Source organism: Myotis daubentonii, chromosome 9 (genome assembly GCF_963259705.1).
Source record: "Myotis daubentonii chromosome 9, mMyoDau2.1, whole genome shotgun sequence".
Taxonomy (NCBI): Eukaryota; Metazoa; Chordata; class Mammalia; order Chiroptera; family Vespertilionidae; genus Myotis; species Myotis daubentonii.
In genome coordinates, this window is record NC_081848.1 from 2470798 (window position 1) to 2488459 (window position 17662).

The 17662-nt window shown below is 43.8% G+C and overlaps 1 protein-coding gene across 3 annotated transcripts in view; it reads right to left on the reverse strand.

The window, feature by feature from the left end:
* CBL (Cbl proto-oncogene) overlaps positions 1-17662 on the reverse strand; it is a 98552-nt gene that overhangs the window by 29661 nt on the left and 51229 nt on the right. The window contains exons 5-11 of one of the 3 annotated variants that reach the window (XM_059707618.1): positions 16642-16763; positions 16171-16308; positions 11829-11916; positions 11320-11451; positions 10927-11130; positions 482-610; positions 15-392 (exon numbers count right to left, since the gene is read on the reverse strand). In XM_059707618.1, the coding sequence (XP_059563601.1) occupies positions 15-392; positions 482-610; positions 10927-11130; positions 11320-11451; positions 11829-11916; positions 16171-16308; positions 16642-16763 (1191 nt within the window). The remainder of the gene's footprint in view (positions 1-14; positions 393-481; positions 611-10926; positions 11131-11319; positions 11452-11828; positions 11917-16170; positions 16309-16641; positions 16764-17662) is intronic. The other 2 variants (XM_059707620.1, XM_059707621.1) reach the window with 2 other exon arrangements.

The following is a 17662-nucleotide window of genomic DNA, read 5'->3' on the forward strand; positions in this document are numbered from 1 at the left end:
ACACCAGGACTCACCACGGAGGCATCCGGACTGAAGGCGCTCCCAGGCCAAGGCCCCTCTGCTGCTCTGGGCTCCATTTGGGAGGGCAACGAGAAGGGCAGGGAGTGCCGGTTGGTCAACTCCCGTCCTGCCCAGGGTTCCCCAGGGCTCGGGGTGACAACAGGCACTCTGGGGACTGGCCTAGGCAGCCAGGACTCCCCAAGGCGGCTGGAGGGGACGGGGGGCAGTTTGTCCCTGGACGGAGAGTCGCCGGGAGTACAGGGCAAGGGGCGCCTCTGTGGCCGGGCCTCCGCCCCCCCGGAGTAAGGCCGGTCGGGAGGGGGCGGTGGCGGCAGGTCTCTCAGGGTGGGGGGCGCTGGCAAGGGCTTGTCCTTATGCAGGGCGCCGGCGGCCTGTGGGGCAGATGGAAGCAAGTCAGTGGCGCCCCGGCTCCCAGGCAGGCAGCAGAGGGGGCAGCAGAGGCGTGGGCGGGTGGCGTTACCTTAGGAGCCGCTCCCAGGCCAGCGCCCACAGGGCCGGGCAAGCGCTGCTGCAGCAAGTCCAGTCGGGGCGGCACCGGAGGCAGGGGCGCCTGTGGAGCCGCGGAGAACGGAGAGGGGGGCCGCTCCACCTGCACAGGGAGGCCTCGGTCAGGCTGGTGGGCGTGTGGCACCCTCCCCGTCCACGCTGTGGACACTGACCAGCGGCCATGGCACACCTGGCCCTGCTCGGCCGCCAACAGGCCGGTCCCCATGCCAGAGGCCCTGTGGGCGCAGCAGCAGGCCTGTGTACATGGCCGGCCGGTCTTCATCTTCGGATAAATATTTTCAATATTAAAAACAGAAAGCCATATAAAACGAAAGAAACAGACATTAACCTCTCAAGAAATCATCTGGAAAACAATGCTTTAGGAGCAGAACCACCAAGATCAATGACAACAAATTCTCTGTGGGCTGTTATGGCAGAAAGAAAAAGAGTTTCCTAAGGAAAACGCTCCACAAAATCACTAAAAGGCATACGCATCCTTCTGAAGAAACTAGAGGCCCGGTGCATGAAAATCCATGCACTGGAGTGGGTTCCTCGGCCCGGCCTGCCCCCTCTCACAGTCCAGGAGCCCACAGGGCAGGAGGCGACCTGTTGATCAGGGGAAGGCGACGCCCCCCATCACACCTCTGCTGCTGCCACTGCCGGCAGCGCAAGCCTCGGCCGGCCCTGGTTACCTGAGCCTCGGGTGGCTCTGGGCGGCTGGGGGGCTGAGGGGACTGGGGGACTCCGGAGGCAGGTGGGCGGAGCGGCCAGGCCTGCCCTGCCATGCGCCTGCCACCCCAGCAGGGCTGAGGGGACTGGGCGCTGCCTTCTTGTGGCTGTGGGTGCCGCCATCTTTGCAACGGCGTGAGGGTCAATTAGCATATCCCCTCCTTATTAGATAGGATAAGTTGTTTCACTTCAGTAATTAAAGGAACTAGTATTTTCTGTCAATTTGTGATCTAAACGAGGTGCCGAATTAGAAGACACCACACACGTGAAGCCTTTGCCATCTCCCGGCCTCGATGACAGCAGGCAATGGATGCTGGCTGTCCAGCAGGAAGCGTCGCCCAACTGCGCCTGGCGCCTGCAGGGCATCAGCTGCGGGCACCAAAGCAACCACAGGACACAGCCACCACACCTGCCCCTTTCTTGGTGCTGCTGGTGAATGAGGTAAACACAGTCAAATCCATTGCTCCTGGCCTTCCCTCCAGCTTCAGAAAGCGACCCGTCGAGGGGGCGCGAACAGTGCGATCTGGGAAGCTAAACACTCAGTTAAGAAAGCAAAATCTGCCCTGACTGGTTTGGCTCCCTGGATAGAGTGTGGGCCTGCGGACTGAAGGGTTCCAGGTTCGATCTCGGTCAAGGGCATAGGCCTTGGTTGTGGGCACATCCCCAGTAGGGAGTGTGCAGGAGGCAGCTGATCAATGTTTCTAACTCTCTATCCCTCTCCCTTCCTCTCTGTAAAAAAAAAAAAAAAAAAAAAAATCAATAAAAATATTTTTAAAAAAAGAAAGCGGAATCATTAGTCAAGTTAACCCTCCCTTTATCATCAATTTCTAGTCAATCACCATGTCCTGTTAATTTCCCATAAAATGATCTCATATCTACAGCAGTCTTTTCATTGTGCCTATCAGCCCTGGGCCTGGTTTATGAAAACGGTTGTCTAGCGGTTCTCCTAGCTTCTAGTTTTTTATCTCAGCACATCCTTTTGCTCACCATTACCAGCTCAGCCATCCTTAAACACTCACCAGTTCAGAAACCATCCATCCGTAACTCATTCTCCCCCACTCTTTATGCTGGAATTCCCTCTTCCTCACTTTGTTCAAATTGTTTCCCAGTTTGGAAGGCCCTCTCTGCCTATGTTTTTGTATATGTTTTTATTGACTTCAGTGAAGAAGGGAGAGGGAGAGAGACAGAAACATCAATGAGGAGAGAGAATCATCTGTCAGCTGCCTCTTGCATGCTCCTACAGAGGATCTAACTTGAAGCCTGACCAGGAATCGAACCGTGATCTCCTGGCTCATGGGTCGTCGACACTCAACCACTGAGCAACACCAACTAGGTCTATATGTCCTCTTTGGAAAAATGTCTATTCACGTCCTGTGCCTATTTTTTTAACTGTATAGTTTGTCTTCCTTTTGCTGAGATGTATGAGTCTTTATACATCTTGGAAATTAGCCCCTATGAGATGTGTCATTGGCAAATATGTCTTCCCACGCAGTGGGTTCTCTTCGCATTCTGAGGCTGGTTTCTTTTGACACGCAGCTTTTAATCTGATACAGTCCCATTTGTCCATTTTTTTTCTTTGTTTCTCTTGCCTAGGAGATTTATCAGTAAAAATTCTGCTACGTGAGATGTCTGACAATTTACTGCCTGTTTTCTTGTAGATGTTTTATCACAGCTTACATTTAATCTTTTATTCATTTTGAGTTTATTTTTTTGTATGTTGTTAGTTAGTGGTCTAGTTTCATTGTTTTCAATGTACCTGTCCAATTTTCCCAGCACCATTTATTGATGAGGCCATCTTTACTCCAGTATATGCTCTTACCACCTTTGTCAAATATTAATTCAGGATAAAAGCAAGAATTAATTTCTGGGGTCTCTGTTCTGTTACATTGATCTACCTGCCTGTTCTTGTGCCAGTACCAGGCTGCTTTGATTAAAATGCCTTTGTAGTATAGTTTGATATCCAGTATTGTGATCCCTCCAACTTTGTTCTTCTTTCTCAAAATTGCTAAGGCTACTTGGAGTCTTTTTTGGTTCCATACATTTTTGGAATATTTTCTTTAAACCTGTGAAATATGCAGATGGTATTTTAAGAGGGATTACACTATAGATTGTTTTGGACATTTGAATGACGTTAATTCTTCCAAGCCATGAACACAATATATACTCCCACATGTTAGTATATTCCTCTAATTCTTTCTATCTATCTATCTATTTATTTACGTATGTATGTATGTAAATCCTCAACCAAGGATATTTTTTCCATTGATTTTTAGAGAGAGTGGAAGAGATAGGGAAAGACAGAAACACCAATGTGAGAGAGACACACTGACTGGTTGCCTTCTGCATGCCCCCGACCAGGGCCTGGAGCCTGCAACCAAGGTATGTGCCCTTTTTTATTTGCCCATATACTTTATTTTATTTTTATTTTTTTATTGCTTAAAGTATTACAAAGAGTATTACATATGTCTCCTTTTTTCCCCCCCAAACTTGACAATCCCCTGGCCTCCCCTACCCCCCAGTGTCTTATGTTCATTGGTTATGCTTATATGCATGCATACAAGTCCTTTGGTTGATCTCTTACCCACCCCGCTCCTGCCCTCCCACCCTCCCCGGCCTTCCTGCTGTAGTTTGACAGTCTGTTCGAGGCAGCTCTGCCTCTGTATCTATTTTTGTTCATAAGTTTATAATGGTCTTTATTATCCAGAAATGAGTGACATCATGTGGTATTTTTCCTTCATTGACTGGCTTATTTCACTTAGCATAATGCTCTCCAGTTCCATCCATGCTGTTAAAAATGGTAAGAGTTCCTTCTTTTTCAAGGTATGTGCCTTGACCGGAATTGAACCCAGGACCCTTCAGTCTGCAGGCTGACATTCTATCCACTGAGCCAAACAAGCTAGGACGTCTTCCTCTATTTCTATCTTCAATTTCCCACAGTTTTCTGAGTACAGGACTTTTACTTCCTTGGTTAAGTTTATTCCTAAGTATCGTTTTTGTGGTTTTTTTTTCTGAAGTGGTAAATGAGATTGTTCTTTTAGTTTCTCTTTCTGAGAGTTCATTATTGGTGCATAAAAATGCCACTGATTTCTGGATGTTAATTTTGTATCCTGCAACTTTGCCAAATTCACTTATTACATGTATTAGTTGTTTGGCGGAGTCTTTGGGATTTTCTATGCACAAACTATATATATAAAAGCCAAGCGACTGGAATGACTGAACGACGGGAACGACTGGTCACTATGACACGCACTGCGGCAGCCATCGGGCCTGATTGGGCCCCCCAACCGCCTGTGGCCCCTCCCCCTGGCCATCCCCACCCACCATTGGCCACCCCAATCCCCATCGCGGGAGGGGTCCACCAGCCAACCTCCTGCAGCCCTTTCCCCCTACCAGCGGACCCACCTATGCACAAATTTATACACTGGGCCTCTAGTACCATATAATCTGCCAATAATGACAGTTTTACTTCCTCCTTTCCAATTTAGATGCCTTTTATTTTTTTTTCTTCCTCTGACTTCCAGTACAAGGCTAAATAAGAGTGGTGAGAGCAGACATCCTGTCTTGTTCCTGTTTGTATGGGAAATGGTTTTAGGTTTTGCACATTGAGTATGATGTTAGCTGTAGGTTTGTCACATGTGGCCTTTATTATGTTGAGGTATGACCCCCCCTATTCCCACTCTGCTGAGTTTTTATCAAAAATGGGCACTGAACTTTGTTGAATGCCTTTTCTGCATCTATTGGTATGATCATGTGATTTTTATCTTTCATTTTGCTTCTGATGAATTACATTTATTGATTGAGGATATTGTACCAGCCTTGCATTCCCAGAACAAATCCCACATTGTCATGGTATATAATTGTTTCATTGTATTGCTGAATCCAATTTGCTAATATTTTGTTGAGGATTTTCGCACCTATGTTCATCAGGGATATTGGCCTGTAATTTTCTTTCTTTGTGGTGTCTTTATCTGGCCTTGGAATTGGATAATGCTGACCTCGTAAAATAAGCTTGGAAGTGTTCCTTCCTCTTCAATTTTTTGTAATAGTTTAGGGAGGATAGGTGTTGTTCTTAATTGAATGTTTGGTAAAACTCGCCTGTACATCTATCTGGTCTAGGCCTTTTGTTTTCTGGAAGTTTTTTTTATTATTGCGTCAATTTCATTTAGGTCCTAATAGCCCATTCAGGTTTTCTAATTCCTCCTGATTGAGTTTTAGAAGATTGTGTTTCTAGGTATTTGTCCATTTTGTCCAGGTTATACAGTTTGTTGGCATATAGATATTCACAGTATTTTCTCACAATTCTCTTGTATTTTTCTGGTGTCAGTTGTTACTTCACCTCTTTCATTTCTCATTTTACTTATTTGGGTCCTCTCTTTCTTGATGAGTCTGGCTAACGGTTCATCAATCTTGCTTATCTTTTCCAGGAACCAGCTCTTGGTTTCCTTGATCTTTTGTATTTATTTTTTAGTCTGTATGTCTTTTATATCCTCTCTGATCTTTATTATTTCCTTATTCACTAGGCTTTTCTTGTTGTTCTATTTCTAATTCTTTTAGTTGCAGCAGATCATTTATTTGAGTTTATTGTTTCTTGAGGTATACCTGTAATGCTATAAACTTCCCTCGCAGGACTACTTTCACTGTGACCTATAAATTTTGTGTTGTTGTGTGTTTGTTTTCATTTATTTCCAGGAAGCTTATATTTCTCCTTTGATTTTATTGGTAGTCCATTCATTGTTTAATAACATACTATTTAGCACCCATGTGTCTGAATGTTTTTCAGGTGTTTTTTTTTTTTTTAACTGTAGTTGATTTCTAGTTTCATACTGTTATGATCCAAAAAGATGCTTGATATGATTTCTACCTCCCTGAATTTGTAAATGCTTGTTTTGTGTCCTAACATGTATATCTTTGAGAATGTCCCATGTACGCTTGAGAAGAATGTATATTCTGCAATTTTGGGATAAAACGTTTAGTAAATGTCAATTACATCCACCTAATCTAGTGAGTGCTTTAAGGTCACTGTTTTCTTGATGATTTTTGACTGGAAGACCTATTCATTGATGTCAGTGGGTATTAAAGCCCCCACTATAAGTGCATTGCTGATCATTATCTCTCCTTTCAAATCCTCCAGGAGAGTGTTGTTTTTTCAATCCTCACCCAAGGATATGTTTTTCATTGACTTTAATTTTTTAATATATTTTTAGTAATTTCAGAAAGGAAGGGAGCTAGAAACATCAATGATGAGAGAGTCATGAATCGGCCACCTCCTGCATGCCCCCTACCAGGGATCAAGCCTGCAATCCAGGCATGTATCCTGTCTAGGAATTGAACTGTGACCTCCTGGTTCATAGGTCAATGCTCAACTGCTGGGCTCCATTGATTCTTTTTAGAGAGAATGGAAGGGAGGGAGAAGAGGGGCAAAGAAAGTAATATCAAAAAGAGAAAAACACATTGATTAGTTACTCACACCCCAAAAGGGGCCAGGAATCAAACCTGCAACTCAGGTATGTGCCCTTGGCTGGGAATCGATCCCTCGACCCTTCAGTTCACAGGCCAACACTCTAATCACTGAGAAACTGGCCAGGGCCTCCAGTAGTTTTTTAATATAGTTCAATTCTCCTGTATTGGGTGCAAATATGTTTCCAGGGTTACATCCTCTTGTTGGACCCATCCCTTTAGTATTATATAGTGACCTTCTCGATCTCTTCTTATGGCCTTTGTTTTGAAGTATATTTTGTCACATATGAGTAATATTACCCCCCACTTTTTTCTGTTTCCATTTGCATGAAAATTTTTTCCATCCTTTTACTTTCATTCTGTTTGAGTCTTCTGTTCTGAGGTGGATCTCTTGTAGACAGCATGTATATGGGTCATGTTTTCTTATCCATTCAGTTACCCTATGTCTTTTGATTGGAGCATTTAATTCATTTACACTTAAAGTTATTAGTGATAGGTACTTAGTTATTGCCATCTTTATTCTTTATGACTATGTTCCTCTCTTTCTATTTCTTCTTCTTCTTACTATAGTCCTTTTAGCATTTCTTGCAGTGCTGGTAGGGTGGTCATAAGCTCCTTTAGTGTTTTTTGTTGAGAAGCTCTTTATTTCATCTTCAATTCTGAATGATTGTCTTGCTGGATAGAGTAGTCTTGGATTCAGTCCCTTGCTTTTCATTACTTTGAATACTTCATGCCAGTCCCTTCTGGCCTGTAGAGTTTCTGTTGAGAAATCATCTGACAGCCTTATGGGAGCTCCCTTGTAGGCAACTGACTATCTCTCTCTTGCTGCCCTTAAGATTTTCTCTTTGTCTTTAACATTTACTATTTAAATTATAATGTGTCTTAGTGTGAGTGTATTTGTGTTCATCTTCATTGGGACTCTCTGTACTTTCTAGATTTGTGTGATTTTTCTTTCACCAGGTTATGAACATTCTCTGTCATTTTCTCTTGTTATTCTTATTGTCGTGGTGGTTATTAATCCTCACTCAAGCATACTTTTCTATTGATTTTAGGTAGATTGGAAGTGAGGGAGAGAGGGAGGGAAGAAGGGAGGGGTGGGGATACAAACAGTGATGAGAGAGAAACATCTATTGGTTGTCTCCCACACGTGCCCCGATCAGGAACTAGGATAGAATCTGCAACTCAGGTATATGCTCTTGACCGGGATTTGAACCCATGACCCTTTGGTGTGTGGGCCAATGTTCTAATCATTGAGCCACTGGCCAGGGCTCTGTCATTATTTTTTCAGTTTCTCTATCCCTTGTTCACATTCTTCTCCTTCTGGTACTACTATGATGCAGATGTTATTCCATTTCACAGGGTCGTAAAATTCCCTTACACTCTTCTCATGCATTTTAAGTGTTTCTCTTTTTGCTGCTGCAATTGTTTTTTCCTATCTACTCTTACAAATCACTGATTCTACCCTCTGCTTCACCAAGCCTGCTTTTAATTCCTTTCAGTGTCATATGTGTGACAGATTTAGCTGTCATATTTAGTATTCTTCATTTCTGACTCGTTCTTATTCATGGTTTCTATGTCCTTTTCATGCTGATGTAGTTCCCACGAATTTCCTTATGGTTCCCATTAAATTCCTTGTAGTTCTGTTAAGTTCCTTGAGCACTGTTATAACCAATACTCTGAACTCTGATAAATTGCTTACCTCCATCTCAGTTCAATGTTTTTCTGGAGATTTCTCCTTTTCTTTCATTTGAGGGTTGTTTATCTTCCTTGTTAGTTGTCTCTTTGTGTTTGTTTCTATGTATTAAATATACTAGCTATGACTCCCAGTCTTTGTGGGGTGGTCTTTTTAGAGTAAATATCCTGTGGGACCCTGTAGTGTGGTCTCCTTGAACTCCTGAGCTGAATGCTCTAGGAATGACCTTTTCGTGAGGTATTTGGGCTCTACTGTTGCATTAGGTTTTGACTGCTGTTGTCCAGTTTGTGGGTGGGATCTCCTCTCAAGCTGGCTCTGAGGCTCCACCCACACCATGTTGTGCAAGCTGTTGTATAGGACAAAACAAAACAAGAAACAAACAAAAACATACAAATGAACCTGACAACATCAAAAACAACCTCAAAAGAATATTAAGAAAGAGAACAAGAATAGTGAAAAAGAAATATAAAGAAATAGTCTACACTAATAAAAAACAAACATGCAAATTGACTGTACCTTTGCCACGACTTAAGCCATGCCCACCAGCCAATCAGGGCGATTATATGCAAATTAACCCAACCAAGATGGCGGCTGGCAGCCACGTGACCTTCAGCAAATTCCTTGGCAAGCAAGCAGGAGGCTTGGTTGCCCCAGTGATGGAGGAAGCCAAGCTTCCTGCCTGCCACGGCGGCTCTGAGCTCCACTCAAGGCAACAAAGTTTCAATTATAGAAGATAAATAAACCCCAGATACCTGCTTTCAGCCGGCTGTGGCCACGGAGCTGGAGCGAGCAGGAGGCTTGGGTTGCCCCTGGCGATGGAGGAAGCCAAGCTTCCTGCCCCGCTCTGGCCGGCTCTGAGCTCCACTCAAGGCTACAAAGTTTCAATTATAGAAGGTAAATAAAGCCCAGAATTTTAAAAAAAAAAAAGGCAAAAAAGGAGAGGCTAGGAGCTTCTGCCGCTGGGGGGCTTGGCCAGCCTGAAAACAGCTGTCAGCCCCTCCAGGCTGGCCAGGGACCCCAGTGGGGACCCCCACCCTGAAGGGGATGTGACCAGCCTGCAAACAGCCACCAGCCCCTCACCCAGGCTGGCCAGGCAACCCAGTGGGGACCCCCACCCTGAAGGGGATGTGACCAGCTGCAAACAACCATCAGCCTCTCACCCAGGCTGGCCAGGCACCCCAGTGGGGACCCCCACTCTGAAGAGGGTGTGACCAGCCTGCAAACACCCATCAGCCCCTCACCCAGGCTGGCCAGGAATCCCAGCAGGACCCCCACCCTGATCCAGGACACCCTTCAGGGCAAACCAGCCGGCCCCCACCCATGCACCAGGCCTCTATCCTATATAATAAAAGGGTAATATGCAAATTGGCCCCAACAGCAGAATGACTGGTCACTATGACACACAGTGACCTCCAGGGGGCAGATGCTCAATGCAGGAGCTGTCCCCTGGTGGTCAGTGCGCTCCCACAGGGGGAGCTCTGCTTAGCCACAAGCCAGGCTGATGGCTGCCAGCACCGCGATGGTGGCGGGAGCCTCTCCCGCCTCCTCAGCAGCACTAAGGATGTCCGACTGCAGCTTAGGTCTGCTCCTGAGAGCTGGGCTAGTGCCATCCTTCCCAGCAGTCTCAAGGTGGTTTCCACCCTTCCTTGTATAAAGGCTCTTCCTCCAGTCTTCAGCTGGTATTTCAGGGTTAATATTCCCCAATTTAGTTTTAATTCCAGTTAGATTTTACATGGTACCTCCTACCACCCTCCAATCACTTCACTTGCCATTTATTTGGTTATTAACAGTACATCATTCTCCCCATTAAGCCTAACGTTGTAATGACAAGACTCCATTAGAGAAAAGACAAGAGCAATATACTCTAGTCACAGTAGCAAAACAAGGTTCAATTCTTTTATTCCCCTTCATTTTCCCCTTCATTCTTTTATTCCCCTCCTGTCTATATACTAAACTTAGGCTTGAGTAAAGCCCAAGTTTAGGATATAGACCAGGGGTGGGCAAACTTTTTGACTCGACGGCCACAATGGGTTCTTAAACTGGACTGGAGGGCCGGAACAAAAGCATGGATGGAGTGTTTGTGTGAACTAATATAAATTTAAAGTAAACATCATTACATAAAAGGGTACGGTCTTTTTTTTTTTTTTTTTTAGTTTTATTCATTTCAAAAGGGCCGGATCTGGCCCGCGGGCCGTAGTTTGCTCACGGCTGATATAGACAGTAAGAGAACATGGGCCTTGAAGCCAAAATGCCTGGCCACCAATTCTGGTTCAACTTACTATCTGCGTGACCTTCAGCAAATTCCTTAATCTCTGTGCCTCAGTTTCTTCATCTGTCATATGAGGATAATAATAGTCCTTACTTATTGGGTTATATGAGTTAAAATCAGAATAGTGTTTAGCATGGTATCTCTGACATCAGATGCTCAATAAATATTAGCTAGTATTGCTCCTCGTAGTTTGGATGCCATTATGTGTTCTATAGCTTTAGATTACAACTCACAGTGGAGTTGGCCACAGGCTATTAAATTGCAGACTTACCTTGGCACCAGCTAATTCCTTCATCATAAAGAGAGAATCATCAGCTCGTTCATCATCATCATCATCATAATTTGGGGAAGAAGCTCCCTCTGCTCCTTGCCTCAATAGGCTGCCACTTCCTCTCGGATCAAACGGATCTACCACAATGGGCTCCGTACCTTTAATTTCACATCGGCAGAAAGGACAGCCCTGGCCTTCTGATTCCTGCAGAGGAGACAGGAGATGGTGACAGGCACATCCGAAACTACTTAAAATATTCATCCACTAGGAAATACATTTGAAAACAGAAAGGAAAAGTTACTCTACCCCACACACCAAGCCATCCTTTACAGACAACCCCCAACTCTTCAGAAGGATCACACAACTGAGAAAAGGCATGATTTGGATCCACACCTGCCAGGACGTAAGACAGGACGTGCACATGAGGTGTCCACAGGGCTCGATCTTCACATCCTTATCATTCTCGGCACATATTTTACACAGTTGGAATGTGGAGCCCATCTCACAGTATAATTCATATTGTTCCTTTGATTAAAATAAAGACAAAAAAACAGTTATTCAGCCCATTTCAGGTATTTGTTGAATGAATGAATGAATGAATGCAACCATAAATGCTGAAAACGGGAAATATTAAAGACCATTACTATGTATACAAATTTTGCTTGTATAATAATTTCACATCAGTGGTCAATGTTCTCCCATAACAAAGAAATTCCCTAGTCTTGGTCCTACTTTAAGCTGCATGGTTCAAAGAGAAACCACATGGAACATAAATTCACTATCTAGTCAACGGTTTAAAATTTAAGTGTTGCGGTCACTTAATACAATTCTCCGGCCAGCGCCATTAAGTCCATACAAAAGCTTGACTCTAGAGATATGGTTACCATGTCAACAAAAATCACCTGAGTCACTTTGATGTGGTCTTGGGGCGTCGGCTCACACAAGCCTGTCAGGTCGGGATTCTGATTCCGTCCATCAGGAAACAAATAGCTGTGAGAGAAGTAAGCAGCCTGTGACTTTACTGAAGTCAATTTATAACCGCTTGCTAACATAACAGATGGCATTTAGGAATTCCCTCATTGTCCAAGGGCGACTTCGCAAAAAATGCAAGAATAAATCTTACTAACACTTCAAAAAAATAAAGAACACAGAAAAGTTCCAAGAAAATATTCTCCTAAAACTGATATTCTTTCTCCAGGGCACATTGCCACAGGTCCCACCTTTTAATCAAGGAGTTAACGAACTTTTTTTGTTAATATTTTTTTAATTGATTTCAGAGAGGAAGGGAGAGGGAGAGAGAGATAGAAACATCATTGATGAGAGAAAATCATTGATTGACTGCCTCCTGCAAGCCCCCCATTGGGGATGGAGCCCACAACCCAGGCATGTCCCCCGGACCGGAATCAAACCTGGGACCCTTCAGTCCACAGGCTCCAACTCTATCCACTAAGCCAAACTGGCTAGGGCGACAAACTTTTTATGTAAGGCTTGACAGTAAATATTTTAGGCTTTGCAAGCGATAAAGTCACATATTCTTTTGTGTGTGTATGTATGTGTGTGTTTTGTTTTGTTTTTTTAATATATTTTATTGATTTTTTACAGAGAGGAAGGGAGAGATAGAGAGTTAGAAACATCGATGAGAGAGAAACATCGATCAGCTGCCTCCTGCACATCTCCCACTGGGGATATGCCCGCAACCCAGGCACATGCCCCTGACCGGAATCGAACCTGGGACCCTTCAGTCCGCAGGCTCTATCCACTGAGCCAAACCGGTTTCGGCATGTATGTGTGTTTTTTAACAACACTTTAAAAAGTATCTTAGACACAAAACAGCTGGCCTATGTGCCAGTTTGCCAACCCCTATTTTAATCTATGGATAGCCACAAAGTATAAATTCTTAATTTAAATTGCATTTGCTTTTTAAAAAATCTTTATTGTTGAGAATATTACAGATGCCCTCCTCTAAGCCTCCCCCCCCACTCCACCTGGATCCCATACCACCCTGACCTTCACCACTGTGTTATCTGTGACCTTGGGTAATGCATGTATGCTTTTAAGTTTTTTTGTTTAATCTCTTCCCGCCTCCCTTCACCCTTTCTCTCTGAGATTCATCAGTCTGTTCCATGCTTCCATGCCTTTATTTTATACATCAGTTTATTTTGTTCATTAGATTCCTTGTTCGTTTATTTTGATTTATAGATTCAATTGTTGATAGATATGTATTTACTAGAGGCCCAGTGCATGACATTCATGCACTGGTGGTGGTGGTGGTGGTGGTGGTGGGAGGGGGTGCCTCAGCCCAGCCTGCACCCTTTAGCAGTCTGGGAGCCCTCGGGGGATGTCCGACTGACTCCCCGTGGGTGCCAGAAATCAACTGGCACTCCTTTAGGTAACTAACTGCTTTTCTCTTGCTGCTTTTAAATTCTCTTTTGGGCCTCATTGGGTTTATCTTGTTTGGGACTGTCTGAGCTTCCTGGACTCGTATGCCTATTTGTTTCACTAAGTAGGGGAAGTTTGTTGATTATTTTTTCAAATAGGTTTTCAATTTCATGCTCCCTCTCTTCTCCTTCCAGGATGGCACCTCCATGATGCGAATGTTGGATTCTTTTCTTTTAATGCTGTTCTGATTGGTATTTTCTGCTTTTTCATATTTCAAATCACTGATTTGATTCTTGGCATCTTCTGCTCTACTGTTGATTTCCTGTAAATTATTCTTCATTTCAGTTAGTGTGTCTTTAATTTCTGACTAGTCTTTTTTTATGGCTTTGATGTTCTCACTAAATTCCTTGAAGTTCTCAGTAAGATTTTGGGCATCCTTATAACGACTGTTTTGAACTCTGTATCCAGTAGTTGCTTGCTTCCATTTCATCTAGTTCTTTTTCTGGAGACTTTTTCTGTTCTTTCATTTGTGACATGTTTCTTTGTCTCTGCATATTGGCTGCCTCCCTGTGCTTGTTTCTATGTATTAGGTAGAGCTGTTATGTCTCCTGGAATTGGTAGGGTGGCCTTGTGTAATAGGTGTCCTGTAGGCCCAGTGGCTCAACCTCCCTAGTCACCTGAGCTGGGCACTCTAGGTGCACCCTATGTGGGCTGTGTGCACAGTCTCATCATAGTTGAGCCTTGATTGATGTTGGCGTCACTGAGAGAAATTGATCTCCAGGCCAATTGGCTGTGAGGACCAGCTGTGACTACAATGGAAGAGCTGTTGTGAAGGAGACACCCTATGGAGCAAGACTTGCTTCAGTGGGGCTTGGTGCTCACTGAGTCTGCCTCTTGAGTGTGTTGCTGGTGGATGTGTAGAGTTGTAATCTGGTGTGGTCTGAAGCTGTCCACAGGGTGCACTGGCTCTGGGGCCTCCTGGGAAATGCAAAGTCTCACTGCCTGGGGCCACCCGGCAGGAGCTACAGAGCAATCTACAGATGGCTGCTACTTGTGTTGAGCTTAGAAGCATCAGGAGAGGGCAAGCTGTGAACCAAGGCAGGCTGCTGCTAGTGCCAGGCCTGAGGTCACTTATCAAGAGTAATGGGGCACACTGAGGCCAGCTGCTGCTTGTTTGAGAGATTTTAGTTAAAGTCTGAAGCCTGAGCCACGTCTGGCCATTCATATGGAAAAGCCACTGCAAACAGCTTGGGTGGGGCTGCAAATTTGGTGGGTCTGGGTCTCAGGGAATCACCAGGGCAGGGCGAACAGTATGTGCCAAGTTGATGCAGACTCATATCTGGTGACTGCCTGTCGGCAATGTGGCAGGGAGGTCTCAGAAAAGGTTCAATGACCTCTGCCAGCCCTTTTGTCTGGTAGAACACTACTTTCAAGTTCTTACCCTAATGCCAGACAATTTAGTTCCTTCCCATATGTCCCTGGATCCTTTCAAGCTGTTGCCCCATGGCTGATCAATGATTCTCTCTCATCATTGATATTTCTATCTCTCTCTCCCTCTCCCTTCCTCTCTGAAGTCAATAAAAATATATTTTAAAAAAATAAAAAATAAATTTTAAAAAGCTGTTGCCCTAGTGCTGGAGCTCAGAGGGAGTGAGTCAGTTAAGTCCATGTGTGGGTCCTTTAAGAGGAAATGCCTGGGTCTCCCCCAGCCTCATGTCACTCAGTCACAATCCCTGCTGATTTTCTTTTCTTTTTTTTTTTTACTTTTCCCCTGCTGGTTTTACAGCCCGAAGTTATAGGGACTTCTCTGCCCAGCTCTGGAGCCCTGGGCTGATGGGTCTTTGACCCCTATCTCCTCACGGGAGACCTCCACAGCCAAGCTATCCCTCCCAATTAAAAAAAAAAGCCACACGCAGGTGTCAGACAAGCCTGTTCTGTGCCTCCGCCCCTCCTACCAATCTGAATGTAGCTTCTTCTTTAATTAACTAGCTGTAGGACTTTTACTCAGTCAGATTTCAGACAGTTCTGAATGATGATTGTTCTGTAGTTTAGTTGTAATTTTGATGTGGTTGTGGGAGGTGGCAAGTACCACATTTACCTACATCGCCATCTAGATTGACTCTCCAAACTGCATTTACGTATTTTTGACCAAACACCTAAAATACCCTTGTTTACAGATTTTAATACTGAGAGACACCAACTTAAAAGAAATGTAACAAGAAACAAATTAAGCCACTTGAGATCATCTACCAGGAAGCTTCTAGACTCACACTACTCTGGCATTTGGTAAAGCTCCAATGCTACTATAGAAGATGATGCATAATTACCTTAAATACAAGTAGTTTTCTGATACCTAGTCTACATTGGTACTTTCAGTACTTACCAAATTATAATCTATTTAAATTCCCAAAGGAATAGCAATTCTGGAATAAATAAGAACTTAACCATAAGTATCAGCATACATTACAAAAGCCCAAAGCCTGGAGAAATGCTGCTGAACCAAAGTGCAGTCAGGAGGAAGGCCCCTGAGCAAACATCTGTGGCTAGTTAAATAACTGGTAACATTTTCTGCTAACTGGTATGATTTTAAATCTAACATAGACTTGAAAATAAGTTAACATTTGGAAAAGGAAAAAGATAAAGTTTACTCATAGTAATAGTGAAGCGGTAGAGAAAAGTAATTTCATCCAATTCCTTTTAAGTAAAAACAGAAGTCCTCGAAACCTGAAGGTCACAACAATATCATCTGTTGAAACGTTTCCTGAATTTTCATCTGTATGAGGAACCCATCACAGTCATTAATGATGAGGTTTTACAGGCCCTCAGTTCCCAGACCCTGGCAGATGGCAAACAGCAGGTACTCACAAGCCTTCCCGGAAGCCATCAATCAGTGCTTGGAAGAGAGGCTTGTTGTGAGGAATTGTCTGGAGAATGTTCCCATCAGCAGTGACATACCCAATAGCCCACTGACCCAGACGAGTACAGCTCAGCCGGAATATGTAACTGAGAATAGAGGTAAACAGAATCTTTAAGACATGATAAGTTCATATTAGGGTAAACGGTAAAACAGGGATAAAAATAAAAAACACCACCAATAAAAGCATCTTCAATGACTCCAGACCAAAAAGCAAAGACACAGAAGCCCAATTCTGAAGTAGATTGAAAGCATTTATCAAACCATCAGATCTGAATGAGTCAATCCCTCTGATAAACAGGCATCAATCTGCAGAAACACGGCCACTGGGGAACTAATCCAAGGTCATGTTTTCTCTATTTTAACAAAGGCCACCAGAAAATAACATCCAGGAGAATGAGCCTCTGACTCATGGCACTGACCTGCCAGGTTTGTGAATGAATTTCTGGAGCCGAGCTTTTACTTCATCATACGTCAGGAAAGCCATGTAACCAGGGTGAGTCACAGCGAGACTGTTCCAGTTCCTGAGCAGAGAGGACCAGGGCTAAGGAAACAAGAGATCAATCGCACCATTTGGCTCAAGACATATGGCCCTCCTCAGAGTGACAGAGAACCTCAATTCTCAATTACAAATCCCCATTTATTGTCACAAATTTTCAATCATATTGTCACTTTGAGGAAAGACAAATGTATTTGGAAGATAAGAACTGTGAAAACCTAAAAAGAAACAAATATATCCGTATAGGAAAAACTTAACTTTACAAAATAAAATTTAAAACACTTTAAAGCAGTTCCAACTAACAGTCGTGAGGTTAGACCACAAGAACCCAAAGAAGAGAACAAGGCAGGGACTACTTGTGCCACCAAGAAGCTCCACATGCAGGTTATGCAGATGGCACACACACATTATCTTTAGGAAAGAAAACATGAGTTCTTCTTGAGGCATCATTACATCTCAATATTAACAGTCAAGAATGTCAATACAATAGGAGGAAAGTTGGAAACATATGTAACTCTCCACTAACAGAGAACTCATTCAATATGTCACATTATAGTCATGCACCACATATTAATGTTTTGGCAGGACTGACCCCATATACCATGGTAGTCCCATTAAGATTATAATGGAGCAAGAAAGTCCTGTCACCTAGTCACATCACAGCCAGCCTAGCATTGTAATGCACCGCATCACTTACGTGTCTGTGACGGTGCTGGTGTAAGCACGCCTACTGTGCTGCCAGTCACATAGAAGTACAGCACACACACCGTTACAGCACGTAATATCTGCTAATAACAAATGGCTATCTTACTGGCTTCTACTAAATTTTTTATTGTCATTTTAGAATGTACCTTTCTCTTTTTTAATATATATTTTTTAATTGATTTCAGAGAGGAAGGGAGTGGGAGAGGGAGAGAGAGAGAGAAATATCAATGATGAGAGAG